Here is a 16,394-nt window from a genome sequence, read left to right on the forward strand (position 1 = left end):
CCTCATTATTACCGCTCTCTTTCCTCAATTTTTAACTTGCTCAACTTCTGATTTATTCCACTGTCTTTTTCATTTTTATTTGAGAAAATACCAAAACTGTCAAAATTTCAATATTATAGAGAAACATGAAAAGAACCTGCTCCCAATGATCATTGCTCCTGAACTTATGCTCCTGTGCTGCACCCATCCTCATCCTGTGCAGATTTCCCTAAAGATCAGCAATAGCTCTCCTTTTATTGGTTCTTTGTCAGTATCCCACTTAACTGTGGAACAGAGCAGCCATAACAGCAGTGCTTGCTAAAGGTCATGCTGACAGATAAACATATCGATACACATGCAAATGATTTACACATATGCTCACTTACACAGACATGCAAACGGCTGCACTAAACACAAGTGGATTTTATACCTGTTATGCATTCTAAAATCAATTTTCTGCTTTAAGCATTTGGCGCTGACCTCTCTGCATTCCAATACTAACCGACAGTAATTATGGCAGCTGCTCTTTCCTGCATGGTATCCACCAACTGTGCACAAAGAGGCCACTAAAAGTGTGGAGCTTCTGCTTAAATGTTTTAACTGATTAAAGCATATGCAATGACGAGGCAGCGTTTGACTCTCATGGTGTAATGTGATGACAGAGAGACTTTGCAGTTTGAGATTGTTCAGGTTTTTAGCGGAGACACGCTCATGTTACCAGATACACCTTCGCAGGCCCAAGAGCCCTGAAGCAGTGTTCTCAATCATTTTTCCAAGTTCAGGTTCCAAAATGCAAACAAACACCTCAAACATTAATGAAAGAAAGCCCACACACTTCTGCACTGCTCCTTTTTCCTCTCTGCTTCTACTGTTCACTCCTCACCGAGCATCGACCAACACCGGCCGACTGAGTATCAGTTACCCCTGGAGGGGAAGATTGTATCGTGAAGGTTTTTCCTTTGAAGTTCTGAACTTGCATCCATAAATATTGCATCTATGAAATAATCTTTTGCCCATAACATAGAGTGAACTATTCTTTAACTCAAATACGTGCTCTTTAGACTAGGTAGTAACTCTAATTACCGTAATTTCCGGAGTAGAGAGCGCACCTGATTAAAAGCCGCATAATCTCATTTTAGAAATAAAATACATTTTGTGCTTATACAAGCCGCACCGGATTTTAAGCCACAGGTATCCCACGTAGTAATATGAAAAATAATATCGAAAACATTCAGTACCGGTATATGTTTTTATTACCGTAAGAGACGAGTCACTGACGAGTGACAAACAGACAGGTAAGAAACAACAGCCACTCTTTTCACTTGTATGTTTATACAGAGACCTTAAATCCAAATTTTATCATGTCAACTTTTCTTTTAATTTAATCCGCTTAGCAACATAAACAAATATATTCTACCGGTAAATGCTTTTTTTTCTAACGGTGTCTGTAATGCAGCTACCTTGAAATATACGTTTGTATCAGCTACACACAAATTACGTTGTTTATGCTTTTTTACTCACACAATGAACAATCTAAAACTCCCCAATGGCCCACCTCTAAAATCTTCTATTTTCATTGCGGTGGCGATTGCTTTTGCCTTCAGTCTGATTTGTACAGCGGAAACACCGCGGCTGCCTGCTCTCTGTGTGTTGACCCAGTCTTCCAGAACGTTTTCAAGCTCGGGCCACCTGCGATGTTTACATCTAAAAGCTTTTGTCGTTTTTTTGCTTTGGATCGGGCGTCTCCACCTTCTTGCCATTGATTACCGTAATGTATGCCAAGATTACGTGCTGCAGCTCGATTACCTTCTTCAACCGCCAGAGTGATCGCTTTTAACTTAAAAGTCGTATCATATGCTTTTCTTTTAGTATTTTCCATGTTGATGAGGGTTAGTAAAAATGACTGATTAACAATAGTTGTGATAGTGCGCCACGAAAAAACCCCATAAATAAGCCGCACCGTAGAATAAGCCACAGTGTTTAAAGTGTAGGAAAAAAGTAGCGGCTTATAGTCCGGAAATTACGGTAGCCTGTAGATATTAAAACAGATACAATGAAAAAATGCTTGTAGAAATGAACTAGTGGATAAAACATGCAGGGTGATAGTGGATGTATATATGTTGATGATTTTGGCCATCTCTCTCGGACAGTTAACCAGAAAACAGATGTGGCAAGTCATAATAATAATAATAATAATAATAATAATAATAATAATAATAATAATAATAATAATAATAATGAAATTTCATGGCCAATGTACAAATAGTTTCAGAATAAACAACCTCACCCTGGCACAAGCAGGTTGATTTTGAAGCAGATATGATCAACAGTCTTTGCTTCAAAACTCACCTCATAGTCCAAGTCCAGGTGGTCAAAGTCTCCATTTGTCCTGAAATGCTGTGTGTGCCTGTCCAGTGTGAAGTTGACATTTCGTCGGTAGCGTTCAATCACCACAGCGTGCCAGTGACTGTCATCCAGGAGGCTGCCAGTAGTGACGGAGGTGTGACCCAGGATGGAGCCATACTGGTTACTGCCTGCAATGATGAGTGGCTTTAGATAAGAAGCTATACCATAAAACACAAACATTGTCTACTCAGTTAGCTTTTCACTGTTCACAAAATCAATTCATGCCTGTGTGGCCTACCCAGATTTATCTGCAGGAGCAGCTTTGCCTTGCGCAGCTCCAGGGTGATGTAGTCTCCCTGCTGGCCTTCTCCGTGGAGAATCACGCCATCGCTCTCTGAGGTCTTGAACCTCAGTGCGATCACATCCTTAATGATTTTCATCTTTTTCACCTGCATAAATGAGAGCGCAGCCGTAAGCTCTGCAGGTTTTCACAACAGTCTGGTTGGCTTATTATCTGTTTGAAGGTGTATGAAGGAGTGGGTTTAGTCAAAATATCAAGTTAGGAAAATGCAATACCTTAAAACGATACGAGATTACACCCTGTCCGTCAAAGTTTATCACACCCGCCCCTAAAGAATGTAGACAGATACAGACAGAGAGGAGAGAAAAGAGAAGACAGGAAGACATTAGCAGTAAGAGGCAAAGCGGGGTTAGATTAAAATGGATTAGTGATTAAAAATGGCAATTATGTTCGCAGGAAACTACTTTTGCTCACTGGATCGCAAGAGCAATAAAAAAAAGCGTAAAAAAAGAATCATATAAGGATTTCAAATGACTATCCATAATACAAATACAAAGCAAATATGAGGCTAAATGGAGTAGTCAGGGGTTCTAATATGTGACAATAATGAATCGATGAGCCAAGAAACGGCAAATGGCATGTGGAAATGTAATCTCATGGCATGACATCAAAGGTTTGTGCATAAAAGTTTCATTAAGATTTGTTATTGGTTTTGAAATAATTTCATTCTTTCAAATGACATTGTAAGGTTGTTGCTCACTTTAAAAAGCAAATCTGGGTCATGTTTGACGTCCGATGAGAGAGGAAAAATCCAAAACGCTGGACCCTGAAATGGACGTTTTATAACTTTGGACTTTTTGTTCAAATAGAATTAAATTATAGACATAGTATATTAGCTTTTTTAGTATTTGGACTTATTCCTTTCATTGCGGGTGTGTTGGAGCAAAGCGCAGTGCCAAAAGCTCGGAGGAGATACCAGGACGTATCCTCAAGAAGGACATGTTTGGGGTCAGTGATGGTCTGAGCAGGCTGGTCCTCAGACCCACTCTCAGAGGATCATAGACCATATGCTGCTGCAGTGCCCCCCCCCCCCCCCCCCCGAGTTCCTTCTGGTGCATGACAACTGTGTCAGCACTTCCTGCATGAGGAAGCCAATGAGGAAGCCATTGATGACCGGGCCTGCTTGTTCGCCCAACCTGAATCCAATCAAGAACCTCTGGGACATCATGTATCGATGCAGCCACTGTCGCTACGTTGTGCCACAGGCTGCTGAGGAGCTGACTGATGCCCTAATCAAGAGGACCCAGGAGACCATCAGTCATGTCCCCTGGAGCACGTTTAAATGTTGTAGTGAGCGCATACTGGCATATGGGGGATGCACACTACTGAGCCACATTTGAGAATATTTACAGTTGGATCACCCTTTATTTAACAGTGCATAAAAGACATTAGTGACGGGGGTGAAGAGACCACACTGCCCTTCATGTACTTATGTTTGAATTACATGGAATTGTGCTAATATGCACTTATTTTAGCACATAGTTAGCACAAACACAAACACAAAAGAAACCAAATAAGGGAATGATTTGCTGCATCAGCAATATGTGTGGGTCAGTGGTGGTAAATAGAATTGAAAGTTGGAAGAAGCTTCATTTCAGTCAGGCAATTCTAGATTAAGTGAAATACTTTATTGCAAAGATTTATTCGCAAAATTAGCAGAGCTTCAATGTAGCAACAGATGCATGGTTGGCAGCAGGCTCTGCCTCAATAGTATATTAATTCATTGATGATAGTCTGCTGGACATCACAGGGAATATCAGACCCTCATTGAAGAAACAGAGCCCACAGGAGGATGCTGGGGAGGTGGTGGGATTGAGCTCTGAAGCACAGAGCAACAACAGGCAGAGTGGCATACATTAAGCAGCATGGAGTGATCGGGATGACCAGGTAAAAGGGAGGGGAATAAACATCTCCCAAATCAGAAGAGAGGGTCGTGTGATGGATCAGCTCATCAGGAATCACAGAATTTTAGTTGTCTACCTGACCTAGCTTTGCAGGCTTCACATTATTACTTTTAGTTTACTTTCATAGTCTCGCTCTATGTCTCTCTCTCTGCCTCTGTCTCTGTCTCTGTCTCTCTCTCTATATATATTTAAGCTTTAAGTCAATTTAAGGTTTTATGGTTGCATCATTACAGAGGCACACCTGCAACAGGGAAAGGAAAGCATTGATTGTGTGAAGTTGTTATGCTGTAAATAGGTCTCAGCTGACAAAGAGATGGATGGAAAATGTTTAACATTCTAAGGGGATCAGAAAAGAGGTGAAGATTGTGGCTCCAGTCCATTAAAGGAGCCCATTGGCCCCGACTTTGTCACGGTTAAACACTTGCCGTGAAAGTACAAAACCTAGATGACATGTCATTAAACTTAATTTCTGGCACATTAAGAAAGGGATCATAAACACAAGCACGTTGGTATTTGTATGCAATGTGTTTTCATTGAGACCCAGGGTCTGGAGCTGAGGATGCTGTGAAAAACACGTGCACACTAGCAGAAAATATATGAGGCATTAATTTAAACTGAAGCCTACTGGCAAACTATAATGTGACATCACTTAAAGCTCATTTGCCTTGAAACAGATGGGCTATGGCAGCAGAAGCCACCTTAACGGCTAAAAATAGGAACATTGAGCTATATCTTCTGTTGGTACAGATATGAATCACAACTGTATGCCGACAATCCACAAAAACACTAATGTCCAATGTCCCATGATGTAGATCCAGATTTAGAGGAGTGTTTTCCTTTACCTTCCAGTTCTACAACATGAAGAGTAAGTTGTAAAATGGTGATGAGTGTACACATGACAAATGATGCCCTGCTGAATTATTACTCCAAGCTATTACTCAGTCTGTGTGATTGTGTGTGTGTGTTTGATTGGTGGAAGAGTTTATTCTGTGGGAGGATACATGGGAGAAGCAGGTGTAAAGGCATTCATATAAGGACACACTCATGTACAGTCACACTGTCTCACATTCACTTTTATATATAGACGTATAATGATTGATTTGTTATTGGACTTCTGTGCTCGTCTCAGATTGTCCATAACGAACACCTTGTTCAGACATAAAGGCGTCCACATATGCACTTGGCACCAGGACGCCTTAGGCCCCAGATCGATGATCGACTTTGTGGTTGTGTCATCGGATTTGCGGCCGCATGTTCTGGACACTCGGGTGAAGAGAGGGGCGGAGCTGTCAACTGATCACCACCTGGTGGTGAGTTGGCTCCGATGGTGGGGAAGGATGCCGGACAGACCTGGCAGGCCCAAACGTGTTGTGAGGGTCTGCTGGGAACGCCTGGCAGAGTCCCCTGTCAGAAGGAGCTTCAACTCACGCCTCCGGGAGAGCTTTGACCATGTCCCGGGGGAGGCGGGGGACATTGAGTCCGAGTGGACCGTGTTCCGTGCCTCCATTGTTGAGGCAGCTGACCGGTGCTGTGGCCGCAAGGTGGTTGGTGCCTGTCGTGGCGGCAATGCCCGAACCCGCTGGTGGACACCAGCGGTGAGGGATGCCGTCAAGCTGAAGAAGGAGTCGTATCGGGCCTTACTGGCCTGTGGGACTCCTGAGGCAGCAGATGGGTACCGGCGTGCCAAGCGGAGTGCAGCTACGGCGGTTGCCGAGGCAAAGACTCGGGCATGGGAAGAGTTCGGTGAGGCCATGGAGAACGACTTTCGGACGGCCTCGAAAAGGTTCTGGACCACCATCCGGCGTCTGAGGGGGGGGGAGCAGTGCACTGTCAACACTGTGTATAGTGGTGATGGTGTGCTGCTGACCTCAACTCGGGATGTTGTGGATCGGTGGAAGGAATACTTTGAGGACCTCCTCAATCCCACCAACATGCCTTCCAGTGAGGAAGTAGGGCCTGGGGACCTGGAGATGGGCTCTCGTATCTCCGAGGCTGAAGTTGCCGAGGTAGTCAAAAAACTCCTCGGTGGCAAGGCCCCGGGGGTGGATGAGATCCGCCCAGAGTCCCTTAAGGCTCTGGATGTTGTAGGGCTGTCGTGGTTGACTCGACTCTGCAACATCGCGTGGACATCGGGGGCAGTGCCGCTGGATTGGCAGACCGGGGTGGTAGTCCCTCTTTTTAAGAAGGGGGACCGGAGGGTGTGTTCCAACTATAGGGGGATCACACTCCTCAGCCTCCCTGGTAAGGTCTATTCAGGGGTACTGGAGAGGAGGGTCCGCCAGATAGTCGAACCTCGGATTCAGGAGGAGCAATGTGGTTTTCGTCCTGGGCGTGGAACAGTGGACCAGCTCTACACCCTCAGCAGGGTCTTCGAGGGTGCATGGGAGTTTGCCCAACCAGTCCACATGTGTTTTGTGGACTTGGAGAAGGCATTCGACCGTGTCCCTCGGGGGGTCCTGTGGGGGGTCCTCCGAGAGTATGGGGTGTCGGGCCCGCTGATACGGGCTGTCCGCTCCCTGTACGATCGGTGCCAGAGTTTGGTCCGAATTTCTGGCAGTAAGTCGAACTCGTTTCCGGTGAGGGTTGGCCTCCGCCAGGGCTGCCCTTTGTCACCGATTCTGTTCATAATTTTTATGGACAGAATTTCTAGGTGCAGTCATGGTGTTGAGGGGATCCGGTTTGGTGACCTCAGGATCGGGTCTCTGCTTTTTGAGGATGATGTGGTCCTGTTGGCGTCATCGGCCCGTGACCTCCAACTATCACTGGATCGGTTCGCCGCCGCATGTGAAGCGGCTGGGATGAGAATCAGCACCTCCAAATCCGAGGCCATGGTTCTCGACCGGAAAAAGGTGGAGTGCCTTCTCCGGGTAAAGGAGGAGATCCTGCCCCAAGTGGAGGAGTTTAAGTACCTCGGGGTCTTGTTCACGACTGAGGGAAGAATGGAGCGGGAGATCGACAGGCGGATCGGTGCGGCGTCCACAGTAATGCAGACTCTGCACCGGTCCGTTGTGATGAAGAGAGAGCTGAGCCGAAAGGCGAAGCTCTCGATTTACCGGTCGATCTTCGTTCCTACCCTCACCTATGGTCATGAGCTTTGGGTAATGACCGAAAGAACAAGATCACGGGTACAAGCGGCTGAAATGAGCTTCCTCCGTAGGGTGGCTGGGCTCTCCCTTAGAGATAGGGTGAGAAGCTCTGCCATCCGGGAGGAGCTCGGAGTAGAGTCGCTGCTCCTCCGCGTTGAGAGGAGCCAGATGGGGTGGCTTGGGCATCTAGTCAGGATGCCCCCTGGACGCCTCCCTGGTGAGGTGTTCAGGGCATGTCCCTCCGGTAGGAGACCCCCGGGGAGACCCAGGACACGTTGGAGAGACTATGTCTCTCGACTGGCCTGTGATGCCAATCACAAGAACACTCGCAGCGACGGAATGGACAAGTTTACAGATTTCCTCTGTTCCAGCCCGGCATGCTTCCAGGCACAGCGTCACTTTGCATCTCTTTCACCAATTTCCCTTTTTCTAGACTTGGTCCCACACCAGCTTTTAATCTCCCTTTCTTGCCTCCTCATTTCTTCTCTACTTTTATTTCATTTTCTCCAGTCACATCTTCATGCCTTGTCTTGTGCCGTTGGGAACAGCTTCCACCTCTGACAAGAGCATGAATTTACAGATCTCTTCAGTGGACCAAAGGGGTTTTCTTGTAGAACAAAAAAACCCAAAACAATAAGGATAGATGTGAATTTTGCATTGGTTCATTGTGGTAAAAAATGCAGCTGAGTTGAAAGACCAGTCCATCTACGTTCCTACATGAGCTTTTGGTAGTAATCCAAAAGAACAAATGCTAAAAACAACATAAACAAGTTTCCTCTGCAGGATTCTGGGTTCTCCATTAGGGATAAGGAGCTCAGGCATTCAAGAAGGGCTCAGAGTAGACCTGTTGCTCCTTCACATGAGGAGTTAGATGAAGTGGTTAGGAGGCTCTGGGGAAGACCTAGGATAGCCTGAAAGGAGTATGTCTCCAGCTGGCCTGGTGGCACAAATGAAGGGTGGACTCCTATTACTATGTTAGCCATAACGGGGTTTACAAACTGCTTTGACTTGGGTTATAACATGATAAAAATAGCATTGTTGACCAAAGTAGGTCATTGTCACATGTGATGTGGACTTTTAAAATTTACATGTGCAAAGAAATGTTCAACTCCAGTGGGATTCATGAGCGCTCATCTACTTCCTGTCCCATCAATGAAATTATTGATTTCCTCTTGATTCTGTGTTAATGAAAATGGAAATGAGCATGTAAATCCCACAGCATTGTGGATCAGGACACATTTTTAGCCCCCAGCTCTGGCAGATACATACAGATACAAATATATCACATTTCCTCTTTATATGAATCATAATTGCATATAATTTTCATACATTGTCAACACCCAGAACCAAGACATTTACTGATTATGCTGGGTCTATATTTATATGTCTCATTGTCCTCCAACCCCTCTTATGTGCTTTCTTTCCTTGCCTGTTGCGATTTACTGCTGCCCAAACTGGAACTATTTCATATTGGATGCAGAAGTAAGAACAATTTGGAGGAAATTGATGTTAAGAGAAATGGACTGTTGTGTACTGGGAAAGCTTGTAAAAAGACAAATGTACCAACTCTTATTTTTTTGACTGAACGCTGATGAAAGCGCTGGTGACAGTTTAATCACGAGACAACTGTGTAGGCTTTAAAACACAGCTGAGAGACAAGTCTGACAGATAACACATCCAGTAAGACAGAGTCAGTGTGTGTGTGTGAGTGTGTGTGTGTTATCTTTAATATCTGGACTGAGTGGGCTTTAGCTTAGAGGACTCATTATATTTTCCGATCTTGCATGAAGGACAGCGCAGGACACTGACTCTGGTAACTTTCACTTGAAAAAATGTACTTGTGTGTTCTCTACTGATGCGTTTAGTCCAGTACGTATACAGAATAAAAGTCAAGCTAAAACCAGGACATTTAATTGGTCATTGTCAACGTTCCAATATAAAAAACATAATAGGAAATTGCATTGATGAAGAGAAACATATCTCCTTTTGGTTTGGTATGCCCCATTAGAGTTGTCGAGTGTCCAGCTGGTGTAATTAATACTTTTCTTCTTCTGCCATTTAATTCCGGCAACTGTGGTTGACCAACGTTCTTAGAAACATGATAGTTAATCATAATAATGATCACTAGAGAGCACGTCTGGCTCAGGCCTTTCCAGCAGTTTCATACGCAGCTCTAATACAAACTGTGTTGTTGGGCCTGGAAGAAGTCTGAAACTTTAGTCTAATTCCACCTTTGGGACAGCATCTCTTTGTCTGATTTACCGTTCCTCTAATACAGGCTGGCAAGCTGGAAATTTGACTGTCCAGAAAAATGAGAATTTTTATCCATTCTGTCTGAATTTTCATCATTTAACTGTAACTGAAAATGTTATCTTTTCCTCAATAAAACTCTTTCAGCACCCTGTCAAAAAAGTTGCAAGAGACATTTTCAACGCACAAACCTAAAGGATAAAGACAAAACATTTTGAACTTCAACTTATTTGTCACCCACATATATTTAGACACTATTCTCACTCTAAATACTACAGAAAAAATACATATTTTATAGACTTAACCTAATTTAATGTGATATGTGAAACAACGCATTTTGAATTATAATTGTAAAGTTTTACTGTCACAAGTTCAACAGTTGAAATTCTTTAACTGATAATTATTTGTAACAAATTCAATGTTTTAATTAAAATACAGCTGAGTTATTGCAATTTTTAGATTGAAATCTATAATAGAGTAACAATTTCTTTTATGTTGTAATGAAACCATCAGCATGGACATGAGATACAATAAAATTGAAACTGAGACTGAGCTGGACTTTAATAAGTCATGACTGTGATGCTCCAGCCATAAAAGTTGGTTTTGTCCGGCTCAAAGACGGCATAATCTAAAAGAAAATAATAAAAAATGTCTAATACTAAGTCAGATTCATGTTAAACACCAGTTTAGCAGAAAAGCCTTCAAAATTAAGAACAACACAATTGTTTTCCCTGAAACTTTCAAACTGCTGAGTGAAAACGTGCATGTGTTCCTGTTTGTAGCACATCATGTCTTCCTTATCTCTAATGAGGTTCTTTACTTAAAGCATGGAAGGAAAAATAACAGGGGGCAACAGTGGAGACATGACTTGAAAGCAACGCAGATCGTTGCACGTACGCACGCTCACGCACACTAATGCTGGTGCTGAATGATGTACATGCGTCCCCTCAAACAGTAATTTGCGCAACCTTAATTGAAAATTGTTATCAAAATCAATTTGGCTGCTTTTAATAGGATGAGAGCGGAGAGGCTGCACGAGTCAGTTCACTTGGAAAGTGAGACGTGTTGGACTGTGCATGTGTAATTGTGTAGCAGGCGTCAGTCAGTATTTTATAAATGGGAAAATAACGACATTGTATATATAGGCAACATCTATGAGTATTTTGGAAGAAGAATAAAATAATATCAAATATTTTAGAATGTAATTATTTATTTGCATTTGTTCGGGTACAGTTGCATATGAATGAAAATGCACGTGTACGTGTGTCTCCACTCACAGTAGGAGCATCCGTAGACTTCAATACGCAGACCGATGCGACCTTCCTCACTCCACTCCAGTGGGACGAACCTCAGGAAACGGACCACGATCCCTTGCTGCAGCTCATGGCGCACGACACTCTCAGAGTTGGAGTTCCCGGAGAAGGCCTGTGAACGTGCACGCGCACGGATGAGACAATGTACGTAAGTGACAGAGACGTGCAGTGGAACAAGATGCTTCGGGATCTGAAGCAAGAACATTTATTCTAGTTACGATTGCCCAGAAGATTTTCGCATAACATGCATGATAATTAGGGGTCGACATCATATAGAGCAGAGAAGAAAACAATATGACTGCAGGCAATTTAGAGAGAACATGTTCAATACACATAGCTTGCAATGTGACATATCTAAGCTGATGTTCCCACAGGTTGAACAGCAGCCTGTCATATTAGTGCCATTTGATACCGAAAGAAAGCAAATATGCAGGCATCAATGTGAGAAAGGGCCTGAGGAGAAAGCTAAGAGGGGAAAAGAAGAGGACAATAAAAACCCAGATGTTCAGAAATGGCATGGAAACAACAGGAGTGGTGTGTTGCTATGAAAGTGACTATAAAATCCTCTCAGAAGTCATAGATCACATGCAAATAATCCAGAAATGAAATATGAGTGCTCTCGCAGGCTTATAAGAAATATCCAAACTCTCAAACATATTGACAACAAATCAATCAATCAATCTTTATTTATATAGCGTCTTATTGCAATATTGCATGTTGTGTAATTTACGAAGCTGCCATATGAAATCATATTAAAGCACTGATTATTAGCCACTTATTGCTGATTTGCTACAGAATGAAACTTTATTTTTTATCACGTCTTTTAAATCTGCCTTCTTTCTCCATCCTTCTTGACTCCCCTCCTCAGCACCCCTTCCTTCACTTCACCAGGCAGACAACCTCCGACCATCCCCTAATCCATTCTGCACTACAATCCCTAAACTACTTTCACATCTGTCCTTCCTTTCCTCTCTGTAAGCACACATGCTGAACACACAGCCACTATGACCGTCCCTGTACATGCACAACAAAAAGAAAAAAGTGGTACTGAGCATTGGGGAGAAATGTCATTAACAACCTTGCAAATAACCAGATGAGAGCAGGACACTGGGACAGCCATGTGCTATTTTAGATAAGGCCAGAAATGGGCAGTGCTGTGGATAAGCATTGGGGGATGGGGGGGACTCTACACATTCTGTGCGCTTTGAGTTGACCCTTCTGTGAAGTTTGGAACCCTGAAGATCTGCTATCTGCAAAGGAAGGGGAGTGGTCACGAGTTCCCAGTGTCCACAGAGCTGCTGGAGCAGTGGGCATGGTTTTGATGTGTTCTTATCAACTCAGTACTTCCTTAAATGTCTTTTTTTATCCATCCTGAAATGGGTTAACTGGGTGCAGAGGAATAAGTATCTGATGTAAATGACTCCTCAAGGAGCCCATTAATACGCTTCAGCTCCAGCTTCTTCTCTCAGCAGGTGCGAAGAACCTGCTGTTTGCAAGAGCTCTGCTTTCCACTCATGTATCCACAGAGCCATCAGAGGCCATAAAACTCTAATCTAATTGTGATTAGTCATCAACTATTAAGTCATTTCTGAATATTTTTTTCCTGAATGGCACCATCTTATTTTTACAAAATGTTTTATGAAAAAGAAGAAATGTCCAAATAGGAAACATATTCATGGGTGTGTTTTTGCGGGAGATGCCACAATCTGATACCGGCTGATTAGGCCAATCACAGGATCAGATGTACATCCCATAAAGTAGATTTTAGGGTGCATTTACATCTGGACAGTTCAGGAAACTTGCTTTATAAAGAAAAAAAGCATACCTATATTTGATTTACCGTTTATGCTTTTAATAGCAATCATAAACACAATCCATCCATCCATCCATCCATCCATCCATCCATCCATCCATCCATCCATCCATCCATCCATCCATCCTCTACCCCTTATCTGGGGTCAGGTCGCGGGGGCAGCAGCCTAAGAAGAGAAGTGCAGACTTCCCTCTCCCCAGCTACTTCGTCCAGCTCATCCAGAGGGATCCCCAGGCGTTCCCAGACCAGTTGAGAGACATAGTCTCTCCAACGTGTCCTGGGTCTTCCCGGGGGTCCCGTAGGGACATGCCCTGAACACCTCACCAGGGAGGCGTCCAGGGGGCATCCTAACTAGATGCCCAAGCCACCTCATCTGGCTCCTCTCAACGTGGAGGAGCAGTGGCTCTACTCCGAACTCCTCCCGGATGGCAGAGCTTCTCACCCTATCTCTAAGGGAGAGCCCAGCCACCCTACGGAGGAAGCTCATTTTGGCCACTTGTACCCATGATCTTGTTCTTTTGGTCATAACCCAAAGCTCATGGTAGGAACGAAGATCGACCGGTAAGATCGACCGGTAAATCGAGAGCTTCGCCTTTCGGCTCAGCTCTCTCTTCATCACTACGGACCGGTGCAGAGTCCGCATTACTGCGGATGCCGCACCGATCCGCCTGTCGATCTCCTGCTCCATTCTTCTCTCACTCGTGAACAAGACCCCGAGGTACTTGAACTCCTCCACTTAGGGCAGGACCACATCATCTGCAAAAAGCAGAGACCTGATCCTGAGGTCACCAAACCGGACCCCCTCAACACCATGACTGCACCTAGAAATTCTGTCCATAAAAATTATGAACAGAATTGGTGACAAAGGGCAGCCCTGGTGGAGACCAACCCTCACCGGAAACGAGTTTGACTTACTGCCAGCAATGCGGACCAAACCCTGACACCGATCGTACAGGGAGCGGACGGCCCGTATCACTGGGCCCGACACCCCATACTCTCGGAGGACCCCCCACAGGACCCCCCGAGGGACATGGTCGAATACCTTCTCCAAGTCCACAAAACACATGTGGACTGGTTGGGCAAACTCCCATGCACCCTCGAAGACCCTGCTGAAGGTGTAGAGCTGGTCCGCTGTTCCATGCCCAGGACAAAAACCACATTGCTCCTCCTGAATCCAAGGTTCGACTATCCGGCGGACCCTCCTCTCCAGTACCCCTGAATAGACCTTACCAGGGAGGCTGAGGAGTGTGATCCCCCTATAGTTGGAACACACCCTCCGGTCCCCCTTCTTAAAAAGAGGGACTACCACCCCGGTCTGCCAATCCAGCGGCACTGCCCCCGATGTCCACGCGATGTTGCAGAGTCGAGTCAACCACGACAGCCCTACAACATCCAGAGCCTTAAGGAACTCTGGGCGGATCTCATCCACCCCGGGGCCTTGCCACCGAGGAGTCTTTTGACTACCTCAGCAACTTCAGCCTCGGAGATATGAGAGCCTATCCCCAGGTCCCCAGGCCCTACTTCCTCACTGGAAGGCGTGTTGGTGGGATTGAGGAGGTCCTCGAAGTATTCCTTCCACCAATCCACAACATCCCGAGTTGAGGTCAGCAGCACACCATCACCACTATACACAGCGCTGACAGTGCACAGCTTCCCCCTCCTCAGACGCCTGATGGTGGTCCAGAACCTTTTTGAGGCCGTTCGAAAGTCATTCTCCATGGCCTCACCGAACTCTTCCCATGCCCGGGTCTTTGCCTCGGCAACAGCCGTAGCTGCACTCCGCTTGGCCTGCCGGTACCTATCTGCTGCCTCAGGAGTCCCACAGGCCAGTAAGGCCCGATACGACTGTTTCTTCAGCCTGACGGCATCCCTCACCGCTGGTGGACACCAGCGGGTTCGGGCATTGCCGCCGCGACAGGCACCAACCACCTTGCGGCCACAGCACCGGTCAGCCGCCAATGGAGCCACGGAACATGGTCCACTCGGACTCAATGTCCGGGACATGGTCAAAGCTCTCCCGGAGGTGTGAGTTGAAGCTCCTTCTGACAGGAGACTCTGCCAGGCGTTCCCAGCAGACCCTCACAATACGTTTGGGTCGGCTGGGTCTGTCTGGCATCCTTCCCCACCATCGGAGCCAACTCACCACCAGGTGATGATCAGTTGACAGCTCCGCCCCTCTCTTCACCCGAGTGTCCAGAACATGCGGCCGCAAATCCGATGACACAACCACAAAGTCGATCATCGATCTGCGGCCAAGTGCACATGTGGACACCTTTATGCCTGAACAAGGTGTTTGTCATGGTCAATCTGAGACGAGCACAGAAGTCCAATAACAAAACACCACTCGGGTTCAGATCAGGGGGGGCGTTCTTCCCAATCACACATCTCCAGGAATCTAGCTAACAATCTATAATAATCTAGGTGGTGAGGTAGAGGCCACAGCTAAGTCAACTGCAGCGATGGACGGGTTTATGCCTCACTACTTGGTGCTGTGTTAGGTTCAGCTTTTGGAGCACCTAAGAACAATCAGCATTGCGGCGGTCCCCGCATCAGTGCTGGGGTTTTACTGGTTGCTACCACTCACAGCAGACTCTGGTTTTCTTGAATTCAGTTTTCTTGTGTACATGTAAAGGCACTTAATGCCACAGTGCTAGTGAGTGGTACCACCTAAAACCAAGAAGCAAAAAGCAGGAGGAAGAAGAAAGTCCAGGTTGATACACAAACCCCATAATGGTCCTCTGACCACAGTTTAATAAGAGCCTGCACCTCCTCATTATTCCACATTTGCCAACAGGACAATGGCTGTGTCACCTCACTGTTTGGTTCAGTTGCTCTCTTTGTTTGCTGGGTAGTCTGTTTGTATTCACATTATAAGAGATCTGGCCCAGGGTTCACTTGCAAATGAATCGAGACCCCGTTTTTCAGCCAGAGTATTTCGAGTAAACCAAACTGCTTTCGTGAATGAGCACCGTTAAACTGGAACTATTCACCTAAGTGCACTGCATAAGTCAATCTTATTTCCTCTTTTATCTTGTTATACAGACCTGAATATACCCCCAAAATGTTCCACCTTCGCCTCACTGGAATTTCTTGGTTTCTTTCAGTTATTTTTCTATTGTGTCCTTCCCACCATTCAACACTTATCTGTGTCTGGCTGAATGAACAACTCAATTCAGAGGCATTGCTATGCAGAGTGCAGAGTGAAAAGCAGGATGGGGAAAGGCAGGAGGTGGTGCAGGAGGAAGATGAGAGAAAAGCTGTGTATGCTCCACACCTCACAAGTGTGAATATTCAACCATTTAATTCCCTCTCGTCCATATACAAATCATTAACCATCAAGAG

General features: G+C 45.3%; 1 protein-coding gene across 2 annotated transcripts in view; it reads right to left on the reverse strand.

Moving 5' to 3' along the window:
• Nucleotides 1–16,394, reverse strand: part of cntnap2a (contactin associated protein 2a) — a 212,935-nt gene that overhangs the window by 91,651 nt on the left and 104,890 nt on the right. For both annotated transcript variants that reach the window (XR_003889730.1, XM_029842494.1), the window contains exons 4-7: nt 11,204–11,351; nt 2,902–2,954; nt 2,624–2,774; nt 2,329–2,513 (exon numbers count right to left, since the gene is read on the reverse strand). Coding sequence is in view for 1 of the 2 variants with exons in the window: in XM_029842494.1 (XP_029698354.1) it covers nt 2,329–2,513; nt 2,624–2,774; nt 2,902–2,954; nt 11,204–11,351 (537 nt within the window). In the remaining variant the exon portion in view is untranslated. The remainder of the gene's footprint in view (nt 1–2,328; nt 2,514–2,623; nt 2,775–2,901; nt 2,955–11,203; nt 11,352–16,394) is intronic.

Source organism: Takifugu rubripes, chromosome 10, assembly GCF_901000725.2.
Source record: "Takifugu rubripes chromosome 10, fTakRub1.2, whole genome shotgun sequence".
NCBI classification, from domain to species: Eukaryota; Metazoa; Chordata; class Actinopteri; order Tetraodontiformes; family Tetraodontidae; genus Takifugu; species Takifugu rubripes.